Consider the following 25,109-nt stretch of genomic DNA (forward strand, 5'->3'; position numbering starts at 1 on the left):
CGATATGTCCCCAGGTGACATCTCAGAGCTTCCTGAGTCCAGGGACGGTGCTTCCCCTCGCTCACACATTCAGGAGAAGCTCAGCACTGTTCTCATTATCGTCCCTCCGAGGGGCCTGAGATACTTCCTCCTGATCCCAGCGACACTGGTGGACTATGAGACACACAGGCACTTCGTCTCTCGGTGGGATATGTACTTCAGACATTTAAAAGGCTGGGCTTTTTTTTCTGTCATCTTACAGGTGCCATCAGCCCCACACACCATATAGGAGAGGCCAGACATCTCTCGTTTGGGGTTAGGATTTTTTTCAGACTGAAGATTTCCACAGATATATCGGATATCCTGAGCTCGGGTCCCAGGTCTCAACACAGAATTCATTTCTGTTTTGTTTACACTGGGGACTCAGAGGCTGAAGGTAATCTCATTCCATATTTTTAGTGCACCTGCCTGCTGACCGTCACTCGTCCCGAGTCAGGTGTAGAATGTTGCACTTGGGGTTTCAGGTGGGTACCTCAAAAAGTTTTGAATGTTGAAGCGTTTTCTGAACTGAGGACGCTGGCTGTGTACCAGCTAGCCTGCCCCACTCCCCACCCCAGCTCCCAGACGCACCTTGTGGGGGTCTTCGGGGTCCACCCACGCCACCTGGAACATGTGCTTGATCTCTTCGGCCAAGCCGATGCGGGCCCCGCTGTTGGCGGCCAGGTAGATCTTGGGGATGCCCTCGGCCCGGGCCATCTCGGACGCCCTCAGGTAGAGAAGATCCTCCCGGGGGCCAAAGGACCCGATGCGGAAGGTGATGTCGTTGCTGATGACAATCACATCCCGGCCTTCTGGATACTCCTGGGTCTTGAACCTCATTTTGAAGGCCACCATGCCCACCTGCAAGGGACACCGGTGCATAAAGAAAGCAGTTTCTTTCTTCCTAGGAACCGTCTTGGAAAGGCTGACACGGACCGGTAGCGGGCTCTGCCAACGCCCACCTCGTTTCCACCTGGCAGCCGGTTCATCTCCACCAGCTGGCCCTGAGAGTCCAGCACTAATTCCGTGTAAGTCAGGATGTCTTTGGGGTACTTCTCCGGGGAACCCCACAGTTTAAAGAGAGCCTGGGAGAGGGGAGAAAAGAGGAAAAACATCATAGGTAGAGAGGTACTGCTTTCCCGGTTGTCACAAAAGAAGGGTGAATTTCCTAGTTCTTTCTCCTTTTTAATCATAAAACATTTAAAGCATACCAGGAGAAAATAAAAAGCATGCAGAATAATAAACACCTGGTCCCTATCCAATGGCTAAAATCTTTTCATATTTACTTAAGATTTTTTTGGGGGGTGGGGGCAGGGCCTTGCTATGTTACCCAGGCTGGTCTTGAACTTCTGGATTTGAAAGATCCTCCTGCCTCAGCCTCCTGAGAAGCTGGGAATACAGTGCACACGCTTGTGCCCACTCTGCTTAAGATTTTTTTAAAAAAAGAAGATAGAGTCCCTGGTGCATCCCTCCCCCACCTTCCCTCTTCCTTCTTCCAAATCCCTGCAAATCATTATCTTGAATTTAGTGTCTACCCGCCAGCCCTGGGTACGCTTTTGATTTTACTTTATCAAACATGCATACATGTATGATGTGAAGACACATATTATTCCGTGTGACAAACTTGACATAAATGGTATCTCACGGAAACACATCTTTCTGCAACTGACTTATTTTACTCTCCATTACACTTGAGAGATTCATAATATCGGTACATTTAGCTCTGGTTTATTTCACAATCCCTCTGTCCCAGTTTTCTGTAATGGAGTGTAGCACTATTTATTTATAACCCTGCTGAGGTTGTCCCCAGGTATCCAGCGCTCTGTGTTATCAGTAGTGCTACGTGAATTCTCAGAGCCTCTTCTTACAGGTGAGAGTTTCTCCAGGCGTATGTATATGTCCACACACACACACACACACACACACCCCTAGGAACTTCTGGGCATGTGAAGCTTTCACTTTACTTGATCCTACTGTACAGCTCCCTGAGTTTTGAACCCCTGTAGAAGCTCAGCAAGACTGGGTAAGAGCTCCTCTGGGCCACATCATCTCCAACGTCTGGTTTTGTTGACTGTTTAAACGTTTACCCACCTGCTGGCTATGAACCCCTAAGGGTGTCCGACCTGCGTCTCACCCACTCTTAGTGAGAGACGTGCCTTTGAGCATCTGCTGACTACAAGTTTCTTTTTCTCAAGATTCCTGTGGATAACACTTGCCCCTATTTTTTAAAATTTTTTAGTTATAGATGGACACAACACCTTTATTTTTTTTTACTTACTTTTTTATGTGGTGCTGAGGATGGAACCCAGCACCTCCCACATACATGGTGAGCACTCCACCACTGAGTCACATCCCCAGCCCTTTTTCATATTTATCTAGGTCTTATTTATTTAGACAGTGTCTCTAAATAACAAGACAGGGGTCTCGTTAAGTTGCTGAGGCTGGCTTTGTACCCACCATCCTCCTGCCTCAGCCTCCCAAGCCAATGGGATCACAGGCGTGTGCCACCTCACCCGGCAAGTTTTAATTTTAAGTTTTAATGTGATTCAATTTGTGGGTCTTTTTCTGTGTGGTTTATGCTACACACAAATTGATTTCATGTGGCTTTAATCTTCTTGAAATTTATGTTTGTTTATCAAATTTGCTTTTTCCTGTTAGGCAGCTAGAGCTCGCCCCCTGGCCATGTGCAATCCCACCTCTATGTCCCCTGCATTAGGAGTGGGTCTGAGTCCAGGCTCTGGGTTCTGTCCCACTGGTCCATCCGCTCAGCTCCAGCCCAGGGCACCACATCATTCTAATAACCGCAGCTTCAAAATAAGTCACGACATCTGCCAAGGTAAGTGCGCCTGACTTTGTTCTTTTTCAAAACTGCTTTTGCTATTCACAAGCTTTTGTTTTTCTATAAATACTTGAGGCTCAGCTTCTCAAACTTCACCGAAAAACTCTGGAAGTATACTGAGTTTGTTCATTTGGAAGGAACTAACATCTTCACGATATTAAATAAAGCTCCCTAGCATTTTTGAGCATGGTATATATCTCTCCATTTATTTAGGCTTAAAATATCTCAATGAAGTTTTAAAATATACTTCATAAAGAAAAATTTCTCCTCTATGTTTTTTGCTTGATTTATTCCTGAGTTAACTTAGAGTTAGTTCATCTTTTTATTATTAGTGATACGAGGGATTGAACCCAGGAGTGCTTACTGAGCCACATCCCCAGCCCTTTTTAATTTTATTAAAAGACAGGGTCTCACTAAGTTGCTGAGGCTGGCTTTGAACTCACAATCTTCCTGCCTCAGCCTCCTGAGCCACTGGGATTATCTGAGTAATCCACCAGGCCCAGCTAAGTCACTTGATGGTGAGTGGTATTTGTTTCCCAAGTTCATTGCATACTCACTGCTGGTCTATAGGAAGGCAGTTGACTTCCTGTATATTGGTCTTGCAATCTTGCTGTATATTCTCTAATTGGTTCTATCAATTCTTTTGGATTTCCTATAGACATTCACATCTTCTGCAAAACCCACCATCTTGCTTTTCTCTTTCCAGTCTTAATACCTTTTATTTCTTTTTTCTGATTATTTCATTGGCCAGGAACTTAGGTTAAAAAAAAAAAAAGTGGAATAGAAGGGATGACAAGGGCTATTTTTTGTCCTGGATCTTTCTTTAGAGAGAATGCTGACATTTCACCATTATGTACTATTACTTTTAGATCGATAGCTTTTATCAAGATAAACAAATTTTCTTCTAGTTTATTAAAACTTTTCATCATAATACATGTTTTTCAAATCCTTATTTTTGTACCTATTGAGAAATTTTAAGTTTTTTTTCTTAACCTAGTAATAAGATACATTGCATGAAGAGAGTTCCTGATATCAAATCACATAAGAAATTACAAGACAAAGCTAACTGACCTAAATTTCTTTTTAAATTTTTTTAGTTGTAGATGGACAGAATACTTTTATTTATTTACTTATTTACATGTAGTGCTGAGGATCAAACCTAATGCTAGGCAAGTGCTCTGCCACTGAGCCCCATCCCCAGGCCTATTTTGTATTTTACTTAGAGACAGGGTCTCACTGAGCAGCTTAGTGCCTCACTTTTGTGGAGGCTGGGTTTGAACTCACGATCCTCCTGCCCCGGCCTCCAGAGCTGCTGGGATGACAGGTGTGCACCAAGCACCCGGCCTTTCTTAGAGTTTTGATAGAAATTGTTTTAAAACTCTCTGAGCCAAATTTTAGTGGGTAGGTTTCATAAACTATTAATCTGACTGATTTGATGCTTATAATCTATTCAGATCCGATTTTCTGTTTCCTCCCTAGTCAGTTTTGGTAAGATGTGTTTTCCTTACATCTAAGTTCAAATGCATGAGCATAGATTTCCTCATGAGGTAGTCAAGCTCCTTCCCCCATGGCCTCTGAGGTCACAGGCAAAAAGATACAATGGCATCCTTCAACAGGAAATTTCCCATTTATTAAGCACCTACTGGATACTTGCATTCCTCCCACAACCTTGTAAGGTAGGTACTTTTCTTATCCTCATTTTACAGAGGAGGAGGAACTGAGGTCCAGAGAGGTCAAGAAACTTGCCCAGGAAAAACAGGAAACCAAGGACCCATCTGGGATCCACCAGGCCTCAGTGGCTCTGAAGAGAAGCTCTGCCTTCTCCTGTGATCCCCGGCCCGACTCACAGCCTCAGCAGGAACTGACACTGCTGCTACAGCGGAAGGTCCCTGACCTCAGATCCAAGTATGTCCCTCACAGGCCACGGAGGGATAGGAAGACACTGACGTCACCCACGTCAGCACGCTCAGTCTTTTACAGGGTTTTCTTCATACAGAAAGGCACAGGAAAAAGTATTTGAAGGAAACACACTAAATTGTTATTTTGAGCATCATACATAATTTCTCTTTTTTTTTTGAGTCAAGGTCTCGCTGTGTCCCCCAGGCTGGCCTTGAACTCCTGGGCGCCAGGGATTCTCCTGATTCAGCTTCCCTGGGGCTGAGACTCCAGGTGCACACCACCAAGCCCGGGACCCAGAGCGTGTTGTAAGAGTAGACTAACAAGCAGTCCTCGGAGCTGGGGCTGGGGCTCAGTGGCAGAGCACTCACCTAGCACGGGTGAGGCACTGAGTTCGATCCTCAGCACCATGTAAAATATAAATAAATAAAATAAAGTTATAAAAAATATATTTTCTAAAAAAAAGCCTTCAAGAGCAGTGACCCCAACCTCTTCCTCTATTTGGCTTTAGAGCCTGGAAAGTAGCAGTTGCTTCATAAATGAGCACAAAAAAAAAAAAAAAAAGAGGAAACATGTAAAAATGTTAAGTGATCTGTCACAGAACGTGGAATGATGAGTTCCTTTTCTTCTTCATTCTTCTTTTTCTTTTTTTTTTTTTTTGCTGAAGTTTCTGTACTATATCACTTTATCATGGGGATAAAAAACAGCTTTATTTTTTGGGAAAAAAGAAACACTATGCAGTTATGAAGACCCTGTTCAGATGGGATCTCACAAGCACAGCCGAGCTGGGGACGGTCCCGTGGGGTCAGGAGAGGCCCCGGGGGACTTGCCTGTCTGAACAGCTCCGGGAAGTCGTACACGTAGGTGGTCCCCAGGGACTGCGCCTGGAAGCGCTTGGCCTGAAGCAGATCCTTGGTGACGTAGGGGGTGTTGATGAGCATCCCATGGAGGTTCCCTTGTTTGTCCCCAAAAGAGTGGAACATGATCTGCATCAGGAAGAAAGGACAAGAGTGAGGGAGACGGGTCCCCAGGAGCCACCTCCTCCCGGGTACTTCCACCCAGCCTTCAGGGACAGCTCAGGGCAGGGGGCACAGCAGGCGTCGCCGGAGGGACCTCCTGCTTGGGAGTGTTTGTGTTCTCTTCTTCACCAGGGGGCAACCAGAACAGGAGGACACGGGGACAGCTCCGAACACGAGACTCCTGGTCCCAAACACGCAGGTCTGACATGCCCAAACACAGGCCAAAGTCTCACAAAAACTGCTGATTTGAACCAGATGTGCAGATGTGCATTTTTTAAAAAATATTTTTTAGTTGTAGGTGGACACAACGTCTTTACTTCCTTTTTATGTGGTGCTGAGGGTGGAGCCCAGGGCCTCATGCGTGCCAGGCGAGCGCGCTACCACCGAGCCCAGCCCAGCCCTCAGAGCTGCATTTGAGGGGATGGTACTGCGCCCATGTCAATCTCCTGGGTGGGTGACACACTCAGGGTTGGCAAAGGACATCACTGGGAAAGGTTCTGTGGTTCTTGTTCTGTACCATTTTAGCAACTTTTATTCTGTCCAGCCCTGGGGGTTCAACCAGGGATGCTCTACCACTGGGTATATCCCAGCCTTTCTTCTTTATTTTGAGATAGTTCTTTTTTTTCTTTTGAGACTGCCAAGGCTGGCCTTGGCCTTGAACTTGGAATCTTCCTGCCTCAGGCTTCTGATTACAGGCTGGGATTACAGGTGTGCAGATTTTTTTTTGCAACCTCTTGAGTCTGATTAATTCAAAATAAAAATATTCAGATATACATATAATGGCAGTCAAAAGGAGGTCTGATTCACTTTACTGGAGCCTGTTTGATAGAATGGTGCGGGAAACGTCTGTCTGCCTAAGTGACCTGATGTCCGGGCTGCATCATAACCAAAGAGTGCCTCCGCATCTCATCCGGGGAGGGCTGTGGGGTGACTGGGCTTTGGAGATCTGGGCTCCTGCCCAGGAGGCACCACTGGGAACCGCCCGTCATCCCAACCTGGAGCTACTCACTCATGGAACACCACAGAGCTGCCACAGTCCGCAAGGCCAGGCAGAGGGCCCCCAGGGGTCATTTTAACCTGCCTTGGTCCCCAGCAGCCTGCCTCGGCTTCGACTTGGACCCCCGTGGTCCACCTCCTGGGCCTTACGTTTCCGGATCTGAGGTCAGTCACTTCCTTGTAGAGGCTGATGTCCAGGTAGTAGCCCGACTCGTTGGTGATGAACAGGCGGATGGGAACGGCGCTGCCCGAGGTGGTCTGGCGGATGTTGATCTTGACCTCGGCCTGCAGCACGCGGAGCTTCCACAGCCGGCTGCCGTAGCGCATGACCATGGAGCGCACCGACTCCTCGATCTGCCCCAAAGCAGAGCAAGCCCTCTCAGAGGCCATTCCACGCACACGCTTGCAGTGGGCAGTGAGACACTGACCACCTGGGACCCAGAACCACCCAGCAAAATATGAGCCATTAGCAACCCTGCTGAGTGTTGAGAACCCAGGCTCTCACGTCCTCCCCTGTGCACAGCAAGGAGCGTGTGTGTGTGTGTGTGTGTGTGTGTGTGCGTGCATGATGCTGGGGACGGAGCCCAGGGCCTCGCGCACGCTAAGCAAGTGCTCCAACACCAACCACCCCCGCTACAGGCAGGAATCTATCCCCCACTGACAGGTGGAGGAGACGGAGGCTGACAGGTGACAGCACTAGCGCTCCCACATGGTCCCATCTTCCTGTGCCTCTCAAGGCTTCACAGTTTTCTCCTGGAAATATGAGGACCAGTGGGGTCAGGGGTCTGGTGGCCCTCTGCACCCCACAGGTGCGCTGGGATCCTTCTCATCCCAGGGTCCCCACCGTAACAGTCAGCCGAACAGCTCAGCCAGACTTTGGGTGTTCATGGTCCCCACACTCCACCCCATTCCCTGCAGATCCTGAAACCCGGGAAATTCTTGCAAATTCTACTGTGCAAGGTGTCCCTGGTGTGCACGTCACCCTCACGGCCAAGGCTGCTTCGTAGGGGGCAGCTAAGCCGCAGGCCCAGCAGGGACCGTGGAAGGCTGGCTCTCCTGGGGTGACGGAGGCTCGGGCAGGGACATCATCCAGGGCCTCAGGTCTCAAGGGCCAGGAGACAGAGCCCCAGAGCCACACGGTGGGAGGAGCCCAGTGAGAGGGACCCGCGGTGAGAGCCCCAGGGCGTGACCTTGGAGGGGTCCATGATGACGGTGGGCACGAAGTTGAGGAAGATGTGGTTGCAGTCGGTGCGCACGCTGGTGTTGTTGAAGGCCACCTCCAGCTCGTCCATGGCCTCGAGGAGCAGCCGCTCGCCCTCGTTCTGCAGGTACTCGAAAGAGGCTTCCTGGAGAGGCCGAGGGACAGCGGCTCAGGACACAGCCTCGGGCTGGAAATTCACCCTCAGAGAGGAAACGCTCCCCTCCTCCAAGAGTCTGGCGGAGCCCTGTCCCCTCGCCCGGGCTGCATAGCACACCCGCCAGGCTTCAGCTTGCTGTATCTGATGCGGGGACATCAGGGCAGGGTGACTGGCCCTCCCAGGGCTGCCATTCCTAGAGATGGCCCATGACTGTCCAGGGAGCGGGATTATTACATGTAAATTGACCCAAAGCCCAAATCCAAACATGGCCTTCACTGGCTCACAGCCCAGGCCCCGTCCACCTGCCCCCCTCACCACTGGGGCCAGGACAACTAGGGGCAGCCCTGTGTCCCGCCCGCTGGGACCAGCCAACCTGCGCCTCCTGGTTCCTTCCTTCCTTCAAACCCCCCACACACACAAAAAAAATTTTCTGCCCACTTTTTCTCTTCACTCCTTCAACCACCTGACCAAGGCCAGGTACCCCCCGAGGTGCGCCAAGGCCCTTCTTCGGCTGGTAAGACACTAGCTCTCCAATGACAGTCACATCCTGAACAATGATAAAGCCCAGACATCTCTTCGACTGAAGGGCAAAAACCTGAGATTGACTCAATATCCGTCAAGAAAGAACTGGTTTTTAAACAGATACCATAGCCAGGCACGGTGGCACACGTCTGTCATCCCAGGGGCCTGGGAGGCTGAGGCAGGAGGATGGCAAGTTCAAAGCCAGCCTCAGCAACGGCAAGGCGTTATGCAACTCAGTGAGACCCTGTCTCTAAATAAAATACAAAATAGGGCTGGGGATGGGGCTCAGTGGTCAAGTGCCCCTGAGTTCAATCCCTGGTACCAAAAAAACATACTGTACACACACACACACACACACACACACACACACACACACACACTCACTCACTCTCATCCATGTAAGGCTGTCACACACACCATGAATCAATCTTCATTATCACGGGAGAAGGTCTGTAAGTAACTGTCCAGTAGAAAAGGTGACAGTTCCCAGATGATCTTGCACCCTGAGCTCTACCTGCAACACTGGAGCCCTGACTTTGGGTGGAATCAGGTTTGGGAAGAGTCACCCACAGGGCCAGCCCCTCATGGCAGAATTCTGGGTCCTGTCACTTGATCTTTAAGAAATAGTGTTCAGGATTGGTTGAGATTTTTACAGTATGATCGTGGGTTATTTTTCTAAAAGCAAGAAATAATTAAAAAATGATCATTCAATCAGCAAATATAAGAAATTCCCTGAATGAACCAGTCTCGTTCTGTCTCCTCAGCTTTCATCTCACACAGAGAGAACCCCACCATCAACACAGTATCCAAGAGCCCCTGCTGGGACAAAATAGGCCACCTGCTGTCCGCCTCCTGCCACAGCTGTCACATGGGCAGAGCCCCGTGCACCCAGCATGTCCTCAAGTCCCCAGCGTGCAGCTCAGAGCAGGAACTCGGGAAGGGAAGGCCAGGGCCTGAGGGACCAGAGGAGGCAGAAACGCCTGCGGCCCTTACCTTGGTGATCAGGTCCGAGTGTCTGATGATGGCGCGGATGAAGAACCTGTGGTCCGTCACTTCCGCCCCCTCTTTCACCTTGGCAGCGCCCAGGTACAGGTGCATCTTGTGGTTGGCGCAGGGCACCGCCGTCAGGTCAAAGTTACGCATGCGGCTGAGCTCCAGCTGGAAGGCCAGCGCGGGCTCCAGGTGGCGGTAAATGCGATCTTCTGCAAACTGTATCCGCCAGAGAGAGAGGGCGGATGAGAGAGACAGACAGACAGACACACCCGCACAGACAACACGGAATCTGACATCGCAACTCCCTGCCCTGTGGCCCAGGCCCTCTCCTGCAGACCACGGTGCTCAGGGATGTGGCATTCATTGTGTCCCCTAATTGTGAACGGTCCCCAAGGCTCCTGAGATTTGGGGTTTTGCACAAAGTGTTGCAATTCTGGGGTGCTGGGAGCGCCTCTTGGCTCCTGGGGGAGCCCACTGGTCCCCAGCACCTGCCAGCATGAGGAGGCCACTCTCATGGCACACCGTACTCCTCAAGATGTCACTAACCCAGGTTTCTTAGTGGGAATTGGTCCCCAAAAGGAAGCAACTGACAGGGCTGGAGATGGAACAAGAGGAAAAATGAAGAGCCTAAAAAAAAGCTGGGCTTTGGGTAAATCGCAATGCAAAACACTAAGCTTGGCAGGGTCCTGAACCTGCGCTGGGGACGAGCCCACCTGCTCCACTAGGGAGCAGGAAACACCCAAGGGTCAGATAGACGCGGCCTGTTCGGGCTGATGAACCACACAGCTCCCGGCTCACCCCTCAGCTCTGCCGCCTCTGCCTGAAGGCCACGGAGACACTAGGTGATCGAAGGCCTGTGTGGCTGCTGCGTTCCAATAAAACTTTATTTATACAACAGGCAGCCGGTCTGCAAGTCATACCTTGCCGACCACCGGTCAGGAAGAAGATAAGGAAAGAAGGCGGGAGAACTGTCTTACTGAGGAGCCCAACAAACATGACAACTCAGAGGAGGTGGAAAGAGGAGGAGCCCGAGGGTCTGAACTCCCTGCAGGAAACATGGGGTTCTCACGGGAAATATAACTCCCCCCAAAAACTGGAGTCTACACAGCAGTTGCCATGTTCTAGAAAACGAGCAGGCCTCGAGGACTGGGGACAGTCCCCTTCAATATCAAGGAAGCCAGTGGCGAGCACACACTTCGCTGCTTTGGTTCATACCTCATCTCTTGCTCTGAATGTGAAAAACTTGGGAAATTCTTTCTGCAAAAAGAAACCCACAGAAAAGACGATTAGATCAAACAAGACTCCATGAACTATCCTCTCTATTTATTTTGTGATCCTTAACAATAAACCATTTTGCTTTCAGAATGAATCGTTTGAAAAGTGTTTTCTAATAACAGGTCGCTTGTACCCTCACCTACAAAATATGGACCAAAATAAACTCTGAGGTTCAGAGAACGGAAAAGACTAGCGCAGAGGACCTGACAGCTGGACTGACCTCTTGGGCGATCAGGAATGTGATTCTTCGGAGTCCGTAATCCACAAGGATATTTTTCTGCATTAGAAACCAGAGACATGATGGAATATTACTTGGCCATAAAAAGGACTGGCGGGCTGATACGTGCTACCATGTGGCTGAACCCTGTAAGTGTGTGCAGTGGAAGAAGTCAGGCATGAAAGACCCCCTAGTTCCAGGTGAATGGAAAATCCAGAGTGAAAACGTCTACAGACACAGAAAGTAGATCAGCGGTTGCCTGAGGCTGGGGTGTGCAAGAGGGCTTGGGTTGGGAGGTGATGGGAGTGACTTAACATAGGGGTTGTGATTTTTTTGGTACCAGGGACTGAACCCAGGGGCACTTAACTACTGAGCCCCATCCCCAGCCCTATTTTGAATTTTATTTAGAGACAGGGACTCACTGAGTTGCTTAGCACCTCACCATTACTGAGGCTGGTTTCGAATTCATGATCTTCCTGCCTCAGCCTCCGAGCTGCTGGGATTACAGGTGTGCGCTAACACACCTGGCTGGTACGCGTTGTTTTGTTTTTTTTTTAGGAGGTGGCGGGAATGAAATTATTCTTCAATGAACCCTGGTCGTGGTTGTGCAACCCTGGGAACACGTTACAAAGCACTGAACTGTACACTTTTGATGGGTGAACTGTGCACTGTGGAATTATATCTCAATAAAGATGTTACAGGAAGAGACAGGCCGACGTCCTGCCTCCTGGGAATACGTAGGATCTGCACTGGTCAATGACACCTCGACCAAGCAGGGGGAGGACAAGCCGGGTGAGAGTGCCCAGCACAGGGAGCTCAGCCTGCTCTCATCAACAGAAAACGCAGAAACAGAGGAACTAACTGACGGTCAGAGGTCAGGACACAGCCAGTCGTCTCCAGGGACAGTGGTGAAGGGGAGCGGACACGGGACAGATTCCGGGAGCCGAGAGGGCCCATTTGTGATCTGACACCAATCCCACTGTGAAAGCACATCAAGCCATGGGCGTCTGTGACTTTTTGCTTTCTTATTAGACTCCGACAATAAAAATAATTACACGAGAAAGTGCGAAGGCGTTCCGTATTGCTCCTTCAATAAAATCAGTACTGTGATATAAAGTTCTGTGGGGAAGCCAGGTGCGACGGCGCACACCTGTCATCCCAGGGGCTCAGGAGGCTGAGGCAGGAGGATGGCGAGTTCACAGCCAGCCTCAGCAACGGTGAGGCCCTAAGCAACTCAGTGAGGCCCTGTCTCTAAATAAAATACCAAATAGGGCTGGGGATGGGGCTCAGGGGTCGAGCGCCCGAGTTCAATCCCTGGTACCCAAAAAATTTAAAAAAATTAAAAAAATAAAAGTTTTGTGGGGAGAGACAAGAAAACAAGGCTATTACTTAATTTATCAACCTAGTAAAGAAAATTATCAGGGGAAATGGACGGCGCTGGCCTGTTTCAGAAAGAGATAAATTCACATACAAATGGACATGGGAGGAAAGCAGGCTGGAGAGAGGACAGACAGACTGCACAAGGAAGACTCAGCCTGTTCACTGTCCTCGCCCACGGCCAGGTGCATGTGTGCTTACTGATGTGCACGTGGGAGTCGGTGTGCAAACACGCACACACACAGAGGCTGAATGTAAAAATGTCTAATTCCTTAATCACACAGCCAGCAGAACAAGGCTTCTCCTTTCCAACGGCTGCGGTCCTTCCAGTCCTCCTCTCTGGTGCGATACACGTTTAGCGTTTGCCTGTCTGTACTCAATCTCTGACGTCTCGGGGCACCCCATTCCTACTCCCCGTGCAACTCCGTAGCTGTCTGCAGCTGAGGCCCTTGAAGACACCCAAGGCCAGAGTGAGAATATATGCTAGGGGTGGCCACAGGCTTGCAGAAGCCACCCACAGCTGTTGTCCCACTCAGCCATCCACATCAGGGGCATTTTTAAATTGCAGGTTTCTTGATGATTCCAATAAAAACACCTCTCGCTCCCGGAGCCCCAAACTATTTATTCAGCCTGTCCAGGCTCCTGATGGGCTAAGCAGGGTGCACCTTGGTATTTTAATCACTGTGGCTTCCTGGGAGAGAGATGCTGGCCCTGGGTACGGGTGAGGACATCTAGAATGCCAGACATGGTGGCACAGGCCTGTCGTCCCAGCAGCTTGGGAGGCTGAGGCAGGAGGATCACAAATTTGAGGCCAGCCTCAGCAACTTAGCAAGACCCTGTCTCAAGATATAACATTAAAAGGGCTGGGGATGTGGCTCAGTGATAAAGTGCCCGAGGGTGCCCCCACACAGCTCAGACCAAGACCAGCCCCTTCTCCCTCTCTCCACCACCAAACTCACATTGAAACTTAATGCCCCAATGTAACAGTATTGAGGGGGCATGGCCTTTAAGAGAGGTAATTAGTAATTAGGTCATGAGGTGACATTTTGGAAGGGACTAACGGTAGTTCTTGCAGGATCAGACTAGCTCCTGTGAAGGCAGGTTGTTAGAGAAGAGTGAGCCTGACCCTTCCCCACCCCCCCCCCCCAGCTTCTGGTCTTACCACGTGCTTACTTGCACACGCTCCTGCTCTGTTATGTCACCTGCCATGCTGTGACACAGCAGAGGCCCTCACCAGATGCAGGTGCCCAGTGCAGCCTCCAGACCTGGGAGCTAAAACCTCTTTACCTTATAAAAGTTACCCAGCCTCAGGTGCTTTATTATAGCAACACAAAACAGATGACCTGCTCCCCCAATGGCAGGGGCACACCCAGAGTACCTTGGACTGTACAAATGTCCTGAAAACCGGCACCAGCTCCTCATCCTCCAAATGGTCTGCGTACTGGATGGCCACGTTCAGGATGTGGATGGGCTCTTCTCGGAGGTTCTGAGTGAGAAAACAGGGCTGAGAGTAGAAGGCCCGGGAGGCGCAGGCTTGGCCTCTCTGTGGGCTGCTCCCTGGGCTGAGCCACTGACCTTGTAGTCGTCCTCCGAATACAGGGAGGTGCGGGCCTTGCTGAAGAGGGGGATGTCTTTGGGCACATTGGCAAAGCAGGAGATGACTTCATCAAAGTTCCTGGGGTGCGGGGCAGAGAAGGAAAGCTAAGGGGCCACTCCCATCAAGGCCAGGTCAAGCTTCCAAGCCAGGCCCACGGGAACCCTGGGCCTCCCTCTCTCTTAGCCAACGCAGGTTCAAGTGGTTCCTTGACTCAGTCCAAAGCACCCCAACAGGGTCGTTCCCAAAAGGTAAGAATGACCCTCCACAGCCTAGAATCAGGATCCGAGGACAGGACTGTAACTGTCGAGGCCTGCAGCGGGGCCTGAGAACTCCTGACCCCCTCAGACTGGCTCAGAGGCCCCAGGGACGGCCTCGACTAAGTCACCTGAGGGTAATAACAGAAATCTCGCAGCCCAGAAACTCAACAGGATGATTCAGCAGGACAGGCCAAGCCCAGCACAGACCCCAGGGGCAAGTGGGGGAGTGATGATGGTGGCGAGGGCATGTGAGTGACATGTGAGCTACATTTCAAGTACTTATTCCACACACACTATCTCATTTCATTTTCACAATGCCCCAGTGAAGTAGGGCCTTCCATTATACCACATTACAGATGAGAAGACCGAGAGAGGTTGATTCACCTGTTCAGTCTCACAGGAAGTGCAGAGCTGGGATTTCAACACGGGTGAGCTGTCATGTGGCCTCATGCTCCTGATGATGATGCTATTATGATTGTGTGTGTGTGTGCGCGCGTGTGTGTGTATGTGTGTGTATCACTGAGGACTAAACCCAGGGTCTTGCCTCACACATGCAAGATAAGCGCACTATCATAAATTCTTATTTTGAGACAGTCTCCCTGATTTTCCCAGGCTGGCCTCGAACTTGTGATCCTCTTGTCTCAGCCTCTCCAGTAGCTGGGATGACAGTTGGGCACTGTCCCCGCCCACCCCCCGCCCCCCCGCCCCCCACCCCCCACCCCCCCCCACCCCCCGCACAGTTTGCTGTTTTTTTAATTTATTTTTAACTGCTACATAAAATGTAAAAAATCATACACAGTAAAGGAGAGCCAGGAAGTGTTTCCATATACATATACATGGTGTAATGCTTCAATCGAGTTAAACCTATTTATCTCCCAGAACATTTATCTTTATGGTGAAAGCTTTCCAAAATACTTCCTTCCAGTTTGTGAAGTGGGCAGCGTCGTGACCTCGGGTCGCCCCGCTCTGCTGCAGCCAGGCCCTGGCTCCTCTCTCACAGGAGCCTGGTGCCCGCCAAGAGCCCTCCCCTGTGACTGTGTGATTTCCAACTCGCTGTGCTACGTGTCTGGTCCCCCCAGCCATGTGCCTAATGAATGGCAGGGTCAGGGAAGCCCACCACACACCCTTCCTGGGTCTGGGGGACCAGGCCACACCGTACCTGGTGAAATCCTCGAACCTCTGGAAGGCAACCATAGCCCCCATCCGCTGGCACAGTGGAGAGAAGCCACTGTCCATGAAGAGCTCTGTGCTGTGTCTCAGCAGGTCGGGGTTGGTGACACTGATGGGCACGGCCATCCTGCAGGGTGACAAGTGGAGGGTGAGGCAGCTGCTCCAGTGCCTGGTGCCTCGGGGAGCCAGACTCGGACTAGACCCCCCCTACACTGAAACTGAAAGATGGGGAGGGACGGAGGCTGGGGCTGGTGGGTGGGGGTCTCATCTGATTCCTCAGGACCTGGTGTGGTCAGAGCCCAACGAGTGAAGGAATGCATGCAAGAGAGGCCAGTCCCCAACAGTCCAAGGTACATCCAGAGGTGGGGACTGCAGCCACCAGACAGAGAACTAACATTCCAGCATCGATCTCTCCCGCAGAGGCCCAGGCCAGGCGGCTGGCAAGGGGGCAGCCTCGGGGCTGGGAGCACGCCAGGCCTCCACTCCCGGCCCCATCTGCCTCCACCAAACCCCTCCTGGGCAAGACCAACAGCCTCTTTAGAGTCCAGACAACCACGGCCCCAGAACGGGCCGCTCACCAGGAGCAAATCCGAAGGGGTCATCTCTGGAGTTGGGACTGAGCCCTGGACTCCAGTGTAGGAGGAGCCATCAAACGGTGCAGAAGAGAGTCCACCCAGAAGGCCGAGTGGCACCCCACAGAAAGGAGACCTGCTTGCAGGGCGGGCCCGTGGTGGCATCCGGGAACTGGGTTGGGGGAAGGCGCCCACTCCTCCCTAAATGACATGGCTGGCTGGCCGCGCTGTGAAACCTGCCTTCTTCTGGGAGCCCGGACCCTCCTGTGAGGTGGAGGGTGCCTTGGAGACCAGACTCAGCACCAAGCTCTGGTGAGCGCTCCCGCAACCAAACAGCAACACTGCCACCTGCCATCAGCACGGGCGGGGAGGGGCTCTGAGGCCTGCTCCTACCCCCTCGGCCCCGCCCCGGTGCCCTCTGCCTCCGTGGACATTGCCGTGCACCCCTTCACTGTTCAGGGTCCTGAGTGGGGTGGACTCTATCCTCTGAGTCCTTCAAGCAAGTCCTCCAACCTGGGGCGCTCTTGGGCATCCCCAACACAGATATCTGAGTCCCTGTTGGGTCCCCTGGTAACCAGGATCCAGGGCCCCTGCTGCTGGACAACTAAACCCAGAGGTCACACGCTGACATTCTGTGGGGCAGAGTTCAGGTGACTTCGGGGAACACGGCACTTCTAACAAACATGAAGACCTGCCTTTCTTCCCCGGCCTACCGGACCACAGTCCTGCAGGGCAGCAGGGCCAGAGGCCAGGTGGTGACCCAGGTCCTACCCAGCCCTCTCACAGCTCCCTGGACCTGGAGCAAGTGACTTCAAGTAGGACTGACCTGCCCTTGGTCTCAGCGACCCAACTTGCCACATACCTGGAGACACTGGAATTGAGGGCCAGGCCAGGCCCTCCTGGCGGGGAGAACCCTGTCCAAAGAGCCCTCCCCAGAGGCCTCCAAGGGCTGGACTCCAGGGTCAGCCAAGGCCCAGAGTCGTCAGCCAGCACCCCCAGCTCTAAGCAAGGCCAGAATCTAAGACCTAGACCAGGAACCCACCCCCACAGTCCTCAGTGTCTCTGGTCAAAACAGGAGCTGGGACCCATCCTGGGCAATACCCTGTATCCACACGGGTCCTCCCTGAGACGCGAGGCGTGGCCCAGGGCCCCTGTGTGAGAGCCCTTCCTTTCCTAGGGGGCTGAAGTGCCGAGACACTGAGGTCAGGAGAGAAAAGCGGTGCCCCCCAGGGGCAGGGAAAAGTCCACACCACACCTCCCGCCACCCCCAAAATGACCCCAGGCCAGAAGCAGCACAAGACTTTTCTCACAATGGGGTAAAATAGCACGATTCTCTTTTTTGGAAATATGAAGGGTCAAAATAAACAACACGTTGCTTATGGCCTCGCTAAGTGGCTGAGGCTGGCTTTGAACTCAAGAACCTCCTGCTTCAGCCTCCCGAGCCGCTGGGAGGGCAGGCGTGAGCCACTGCACCCAGCCTAAAATATATTTTTCAAAATCCCAAGAGACCAGGAAAATCCCCGCTTGCAGAAAACATGAAGCCTGCTGCCTGTAGAGACATAAGACCTGATCAGGGGAAGCCCAAATCACCACGACACCATGTAGCCACAAGCAATGTGGGAACTCCCCAGGAACCCCTAACAGAAGAACCAGGGAGAGTAGAAGGGAATGTTCCGGACACCAGGGGGACATAATTACTTTATGGACGATATGGCACGCCACCTGACCAGAATGGGACTTCGTGTCCTGAAATAAGATGGGTTAAAACACAGACCGTGAGCCCGCAGTACACACGCCAGCTGTCCCCGGGTGAGAACACCGCGGGGTCACTGAACCACGGTGCCGGATGGCCAGACTCCAGTGGGCAAGGCCATGTGCCCTGCACCTGGCTCCCGAGCACGCTCAAGGGCTGGGGAAAGAGCGCTGAGATGTGCCCCTGACAAAGTAAGCTCAGCTTCCCACCCAGGTGACTGAGCAGCTCGGCCCAGGTCCAGAGACGCCCCAGGCTCCCATCTGTAAAATGCAGATGACATCCCGTTTGGCCAACAAAGGGCAAAGGCTCAATGAACAAAGAATCTATAACCCTGAGCACAGTGTCCGGCCAACAGCACGCCGTCGGGCGGTTACGACAACAGCACTGGTCACAGTCGTCACGGGGATTGCTAATACCCACAAATTTCTCTGTGCCATGTGCTAACCTAAATGCCACATGTGCCTTATCTCATTTACTCTTCCCAACAGTGGAGGACAGCACTCTCTACTGGAACTTTCTAGAACATTCTGGCACAGTCCAGTAGGACACCTGCGAGCCCCATGTGGCCACTGGGTACTTTAAATGCAGTTGTTATGACCCAGAGGCTGAAGTTTTTCACGTTATTTCCACTTGTTTTAATTTAAGGAGGTAGAGGTGGGTAGGAGGTGGGCCGTGGTTTTACCTCCACAGAGGAGAGCGCGGAGCTGTGGGAGAGCCACGCGAGGAAGGGGTCTTCCCGACGTCCACCCAGCAGCACTCCAGAGGCACTGGCTGGGTCCTCGCAGAGGACACAGGTCAGAGAGGAGAAAGGGTGCAGCAGCACCTACCGGTTTGGGTGGGAAGAGGGCAGCATGAACTGGAACTCCACCACACAGGTGCCGTCGGGGAGCTGCCGGTGCTGCAGGCTGTTCAGCTCGTAGGCGATGTAGCCTCTCCGCACGTAGACCTGGGGGAGAAGAGACGCTGTGGACATCAGACGGCGCCAGTGTCCTCAAACCTGAAAAGCCCAGGCTGAGGGACACCAGGAAAGGTATCCGCCGATCTCTAAGCAGCCGCTGAGAACATCCCGGGGAGAGTTGATGGAGTTGTTTTGCTTGTTGGTTTGTTGTGTAAAGGGCTGGATATCAAGTACGTTGGGCTTTCCAGGACACATCATTTCTGCTACAAACACTTGATGCTACTGCTTTACGGAACCAGCCTTAAAAATATGTACACAAACAGGTGAGGCTGTTCCAAGAAATTTTATTTATGAAAATTTTATTTATGAAATACGTCCCGCAGGCCACAGCTTGCCAACCCCTGCTCTAGAGCAGTTCTGGCCAATAGAAATACAACACAAGGGGCTGGGGATGTGGCTCAAGCGGTAGCGCGCTCGCCTGGCATGGGTGCGGCCTGGGTTCGATCCTCAGCACCACATACAAAGATGTTGTGTCCGCCCAAAACTAAAAAATAAATATTAAAATTCTCTCTCTCTGTCTCTCTCTCTCTCTTTCTGTCTTTAAAAAAAAAAAAGAAATACAACACAAGCGACACCTAGAATTCTAATTTTTTATAGCCATGGAGAAAAAGAAAAGGAACAGCTAAAAATAATTTAATAATACTCTTATTCTCCCTGAATATTATCATTTCAACATGTAATATAGGGAAATATTTGCATATTTCACATTCTTCCCCCCTTCTAAGTCTTTGAAATCAGGCACAGCTTGACTCTGACAAAGGGGATTTTAAGTGCTCACTAACCATGTGGGCCCAGAGGCTGCCAGAGTGGGGGATGCCGTCTGGCGTTCAGATGCTGGGAGGTCTTCAACTGCCCGGGGAATAGATGCTCTGTGCCACAAGAACTAAAATAACAGTGTCCGGCTGGGGCTGAGGCTCAGCAGTAGAGTGCTTGCCTGGCGTGTGCGAGGCCCCGGGTTCAACCCTCAGCACCACATAAAAACAAATAAAGGTATTGTGCCCACCTACAACTAAAAATGAATATTAATAAAATGAAATAACAGTGTTACTGCTGCCCTCTGGATGACCTGCTTCCAGCTATGCTCCATGGCTGGTCACCCCAGGGGCTCCAGAGGCTGAGGCAGGGGGATCCTGAGTTCAGAGCCAGCCTCAGCAACAGCGAGATGCTAAGCAGCTCAGGGAGACCCTGTCTCTAAATAAAATACAAAATAGGGCTGGGAAGGGGGCTCCATGGACAAGGGCCCTGGAGTTCAATCCCCGGTACTCAAAAAAAGAAAAAAAGTGCCATTATAGAAAGTGACAGAATGTATAGAAATACATCCTAGAAAAATCTCTAATAAATAGGACTTAGCGCTTTAAAAAATACTCATGAGCTGGGTGCAGTGGCACGGGCCTGTGATCCCAGCAGCTCAGGAGGCGAGGCAGGATCGCAAGTTCGAGGTCAGCCTCAGCTACTTAGAGAGACCTTGTCTCAAAATAAAGAATAAAAATGGCCGGGGATGTGGCTCAGTGGTAGCGCACCTCTGGGTTCGATCCTCAGTACTACAAAATGAACAAATAATAAATGTTTAATGAAATTAAATTAAAAGTTCTGACGAGACGCACTGGGTCTCATTGCTGGAAAACAAGAGTGAGGCCTCAGAAGGACTCTTCCAGAGCTGAACCCATAGAAGGGGGGTAACCTGCAGGTCCAGGAGGCCCAGGGGCTGCCACGTGCTCACAAGCCTCAAAGGGTCTCCAGGAAGACCCAGCCAAACCTGGCGTTCTGGTGGGTGACTCACGGGGTCTAAAAGATCTAGGAAAGAGTGGGGGGCCATGGGGGTTAAGCCACTGGGCTCAAAGAGCCAGGAGATTAGGAAAAACCACCACCAGTCACGTAGTCCAGGGTAAGAGAGCCACCTAAGTGCCCAAGGGTCACTTCCTGTGTCCCACAAAAAGCAGAGTAAAAGTCTGAATTCCTGAAAATAAGTGATCACCTTTTGGCTCCTAAATACAGGGGGACCAGAGCAGGAACAAGACCACCTGGCCCTCATCTGGGTTTTGCTGCTGGTCATACCCTTCTCTGTCCTGTCACACAGGGCAGTCACTTTAAATAGTCACCTAGGCTCCTTCTGGCTCTCAGAGCTCCAGGTAGAAAAGTCTATCTGACGTATTAATTAATGCACACAGTGAATCTGGACAAGGTGCCTTGGACTTGGCTCTGAGGGTTAGCAGTTAGCTGTGTTCTGCCTGGAAGAAGCTGTGGTGACACAGGACATGGTGCAACAAAACAGATCTAGTGGAAATCCTGGTCCTGCCCCTCCTAGCTGTGTGACCTTGAGCAAGTCACTTCACCTCTCTGTGTCTCAGTTTATTTCTCTGCAAGATGAAATACTAACTCGAAGAGCATAAGGTCCTGTTTGCAAGGCCATGGCCCAGGAGGGTCAGGCACAGGCCAGTGGGCACTGAATGTTACAACTGGCAAGCTCAGGCCTGCCACTGTCCCCCAAGGCCCCCCCTACTTACCTCCAGGGAAGCCATGCAAACGACTTTGTTAGTGTGATAGAAGAAGGAGGGCAGGACGTCAAATATGGTCGTTTCTGAGAGGATTAATTTCTATGGGAAATGGAAAAAGGGAAAAGAAAAAAAAACTGTGAACAAGATTTAACCACCAACCAGAGGCAAAGGATGTGGGGGGAGCAGGAGAAGATGATCATGGTGCTGTCCCTGGCCGCCGCCAATGCGCCCCCGTGCCCCACAACGCACTCCCGGCTCCTCCCACTCCCGGCTCCTCCCACTCCCGGCTCCTCCCACTCCCGGCTCCTCCCACTCCCGGCTCCTCCCACTCCCGGCTCCTCCCACTCCCGGCTCCTCCCACTCCCGGCTCCTCCCACTCCCGGCTCCTCCCACTCCCGGCTCCTCCCACTCCCGGCTCCTCCCACTCCCGGCTCCTCCCACTCCCGGCTCCTCCCACTCCCGGCTCCTCCCACTCCCGGCTCCTCCCACTCCCGGCTCCTCCCACTCCCGGCTCCTCCCACTCCCGGCTCCTCCCACTCCCGGCTCCTCCCATGGGCACTCTCAGGAGACCTGCCAATCAAGCTCCGGATCCTGCCCAGGGTTCCCAGCTTCAGATGCGGGGGTTCCTGGAAGCCTGGAAGTGAGCACCCTGAAGCAGGGGGAGCCTGTAGGCCCCGAGACCCCCACCTGGGCCAGGGCGTGCGCTGTGGAAGCTGGAAGGAAGGAGATGTCCCACCTTGAGGTTTTCTGGGCAGAACTGGTGGCCATACATGTCGATGGCAGACAGGAAGATGGACTCCACCTGGTTGTGCCTCAGCTCGTAGGAGGGGAGGTGGGAGGCGATCAGCACCTGTCGGGAGGAGGCGAGGCTGGCATAAGAGAAGCCGGGTGGGCTCGGGGCAGCCACGCGCCAGGTCCAGGTGCCTGGAGCCCTGACCTGTCTGGCTCTGAGGGCCACTTTGCAGTGCTCCGTCTTGCTCAGCTGAGTGAGCTGGTGGAGGATGGCGGTCAGCTCGTCTGACAGGGAAGGGTCTGGGCCACAGAGCTCATCCTTTAGGGGACAGAAACAGAATCCAAATAAATTTTCTCTGCCAGAGGGGAATAGGTCAGCACTCACCTTGGCCAGTCGTATGAACAAACAGTGTCCGCTGTCAGGGCAACAGGCACAGCCTGAGACACTCCTCTGCCCTTCCCCCTGACCCCTGCCCCTCCATTCACCCAGTCGCCCACTCATACTCCAAAACACACCCTCAATACCTGGTAAAAAGAAAAATACAACTAAGCTGGGCGCAGTGGTACACGCCCGGAATCCCAGCTGCTCAGGAGGCTGAGGCAGGAGGATCGAGAGTTCAAAGCCAGCCTCAGCAAGAGGGAGGCCCTAAGCAACTCAATGAGACCCTGTTTCTAAATAAAATACAAAATAGGGCTGGGGATGGGGCTCAGTGGTTAAGTGCCCCTGGGTTCAATCCCTGGTACCAAAAAAAAAAAAAGAAAAGAAAAGAAAAGAAAAGAAAAATATAAGTCTTTGCCTAGAGCACAGATTGAATGATCCTTCTCTGAAAAACCTGAGAATAGCAGTGTTTGGGATTTCAGATTTTTTTTTTATTTTGGAATATTTGCATATGCATAATGAGTTATCTTGGGGACAAAACCCAAATCTAAACATGAAACTTGTGTATGATTCATGTACACTGGGACTAGGGACAGAGCAAGTGGTAGAGAGTTTGCCCAGTATGTGGAAGGCCGTGGGCTGGATCCCCAGCACTGCGAAAATAAATAGACAAATAGTCGCACATACACCTTACACACACACAGCCTGAAATATTTTGTGTGACATTTTTAGTACATCTACATGTCAACTGCAACCCATCACAGGAGGGCAGAGGCAGAGTTTTCCACTTGTGGTATCCTGCTGGTGTTCAAAAACTTTCAGAATTTGGATTAGAGATGCTGAATCTTTTACTATTCTAGTGAGCATTCAGCAGGCACTGACTGTGTACCAGGCAAACAGCTGGATCCTTTACACACTTTTCTCCCCATTCTCTCAACCCTCTGAGGAGTTACTTTCAGGATCCCCATTTTATAGATGAGGAAACTGAGGCTCAGAGAGGCACTCTGCCTTGCCCTGAGGCCACTGGAGCCTGTGCTGGGTGGAGCAGATCGGAGCACAGCTCTATTGGGTCCCTGAAGCACCCGTCTCCCCCACTGTATGCTGCTACCTGACTTCAGGGGTTCAGTTTCAGAGGGGAGGAGCTGGGAGTGGAATCTTGCAGAAGAGAAAGGGGTGCTGAGTCCTTCTGAGTGGGGGACCTTCCTGCTGGAGACCAGGACCGTGGTCTCTGCGTCTTCCTTTATGCCCTGAGCGCAGGAGGGCCTCAGGAACGGCCAGAGCAGGCGCCTCCTCCAAGCCCACAGAAGACAGCCCCCCGCCATCACCACCACTGTTCCCCAAGGAGTCTCACCACAGGGAGGGGCCATGACCACTTCTCATGCACGTGTTTCCCGACTTCCCTAATCATTTCCCCACACGGCTTTTAGAGTTGGAATTTTTATGTATTAATATTTCATACACAAGCACACAGGCACGTCAACGCTGGGAGATTATCTAAATCCGCTCTCCTTTCCCAGTTCTGATTTGCTCTGTGTGGTCAAGGGGTGGTGACATTGCCCCCACCATGCCACCCAGCTTGTGGCTCCAAGGAGAGCACCGAGGGCAGGTGCTGTCCAGCCACCAGGCTGGTGGAGTGTGATCATGGTGTGAGTGTGTGAGGGTGAGTGTGTGTGTGAGAGAGAGAGTGTGAGTGTGTGTGAGTGTGTGTGAGTGTGTGTGTGTGAGCATTCTAAAAGCCAGGACACCACCCTGCACACACAAGAGCCCCGAATCCCTTCTTCTTTCTTGTCCTTGTGTACTTTATTTTACACTATCATGTTTTGTTTTCTTTGTCTTGATGCAAAGTCCCAGGACCCCCAAATGACATGCAGAAACTATGTCCCCTTAAAAGACTCCAAACAATTGTCTCTAAATAAAATACAATTGAATCAAATCAGAAAGTCTTTGCCAAAAGCTTCTGTGGTACCAAACTCCACCGGAAGTAAAGAACTCACTGTTTCCTAACAAATGGAAGCAAGAGAGCCACAGAGTGGATCTCACCTCTGACCCCCAAACCACGCCTGGGACAACATTTCAGTCTCCTTTATTAAGAAGCCCCAACTGCCCGGTACAGTGGCCCACACCTGTCAGCCCAGCAGCTCGGGAGACTGAGGCAGGAAGATGGCGAGTCCTAAGCCAGCCTCAGCAATAGTGAGGCCCTAAGCAACTCAGTGAGGCCCTGACTCTAAATAAAATACAAAATAGGGCTGGGGATGGGGCTGAGTGGTCGAGTGCCCCCGAGTTCAATCCCCAGTACCAAAAAAAAAAAAAAAAAAAAAAAAAGCAGCAGCCCCAAGTAAGCGTCCAATTCTCTGAGCTGGGCCAGTCCACCACCTCCCCCAGGCTGACACCTGGTGCACATGATTTTAGAAACTTCAGGACCTGAAGTCAGGTCTCCGAATGCCGAGCCGACTCTGACACACGACAGGAAACCTTGCTCTACACACTTCACAGATACTCCACCAAAGGAAGTGTTTTGAAAAGCGTTCTGTTACTGTAGCTGTGGAATTCCCCAAAGAGCAGACACCTCCCTGGGCACAGGTGCCCAATCCTGACCTCACCCTGCAACCACTTTGGGGAGCTCCCCCCCAAAATTAATTTTTAAAAACTTCAGAGGTAACAAAGATCCATATGTTGATAGCCCCTA

The 25,109-nt window shown here is 51.7% G+C and overlaps 1 protein-coding gene across 8 annotated transcripts in view; it reads right to left on the bottom strand.

Moving 5' to 3' along the window:
- Acacb (acetyl-CoA carboxylase beta) overlaps positions 1–25,109 on the bottom strand; it is a 113,273-nt gene that overhangs the window by 18,171 nt on the left and 69,993 nt on the right. For all 8 annotated transcript variants that reach the window (XR_013155338.1, XM_077108869.1, XM_077108868.1 and 5 more), the window contains 15 exons: positions 22,250–22,363; positions 22,049–22,162; positions 21,322–21,411; positions 18,687–18,805; positions 15,524–15,661; positions 14,086–14,185; positions 13,889–13,996; positions 11,137–11,193; positions 10,857–10,898; positions 9,642–9,857; positions 7,959–8,114; positions 6,919–7,122; positions 5,584–5,739; positions 981–1,103; positions 610–879 (listed from right to left, as the gene is read on the bottom strand). Coding sequence is in view for 7 of the 8 variants with exons in the window: in XM_077108869.1 (XP_076964984.1) it covers positions 610–879; positions 981–1,103; positions 5,584–5,739; positions 6,919–7,122; positions 7,959–8,114; positions 9,642–9,857; positions 10,857–10,898; positions 11,137–11,193; positions 13,889–13,996; positions 14,086–14,185; positions 15,524–15,661; positions 18,687–18,805; positions 21,322–21,411; positions 22,049–22,162; positions 22,250–22,363 (2,007 nt within the window). In the remaining variant the exon portion in view is untranslated. The remainder of the gene's footprint in view (positions 1–609; positions 880–980; positions 1,104–5,583; positions 5,740–6,918; positions 7,123–7,958; positions 8,115–9,641; positions 9,858–10,856; positions 10,899–11,136; positions 11,194–13,888; positions 13,997–14,085; positions 14,186–15,523; positions 15,662–18,686; positions 18,806–21,321; positions 21,412–22,048; positions 22,163–22,249; positions 22,364–25,109) is intronic.

Source organism: Callospermophilus lateralis, chromosome 1, assembly GCF_048772815.1.
Source record: "Callospermophilus lateralis isolate mCalLat2 chromosome 1, mCalLat2.hap1, whole genome shotgun sequence".
Taxonomy (NCBI): domain Eukaryota; kingdom Metazoa; phylum Chordata; class Mammalia; order Rodentia; family Sciuridae; genus Callospermophilus; species Callospermophilus lateralis.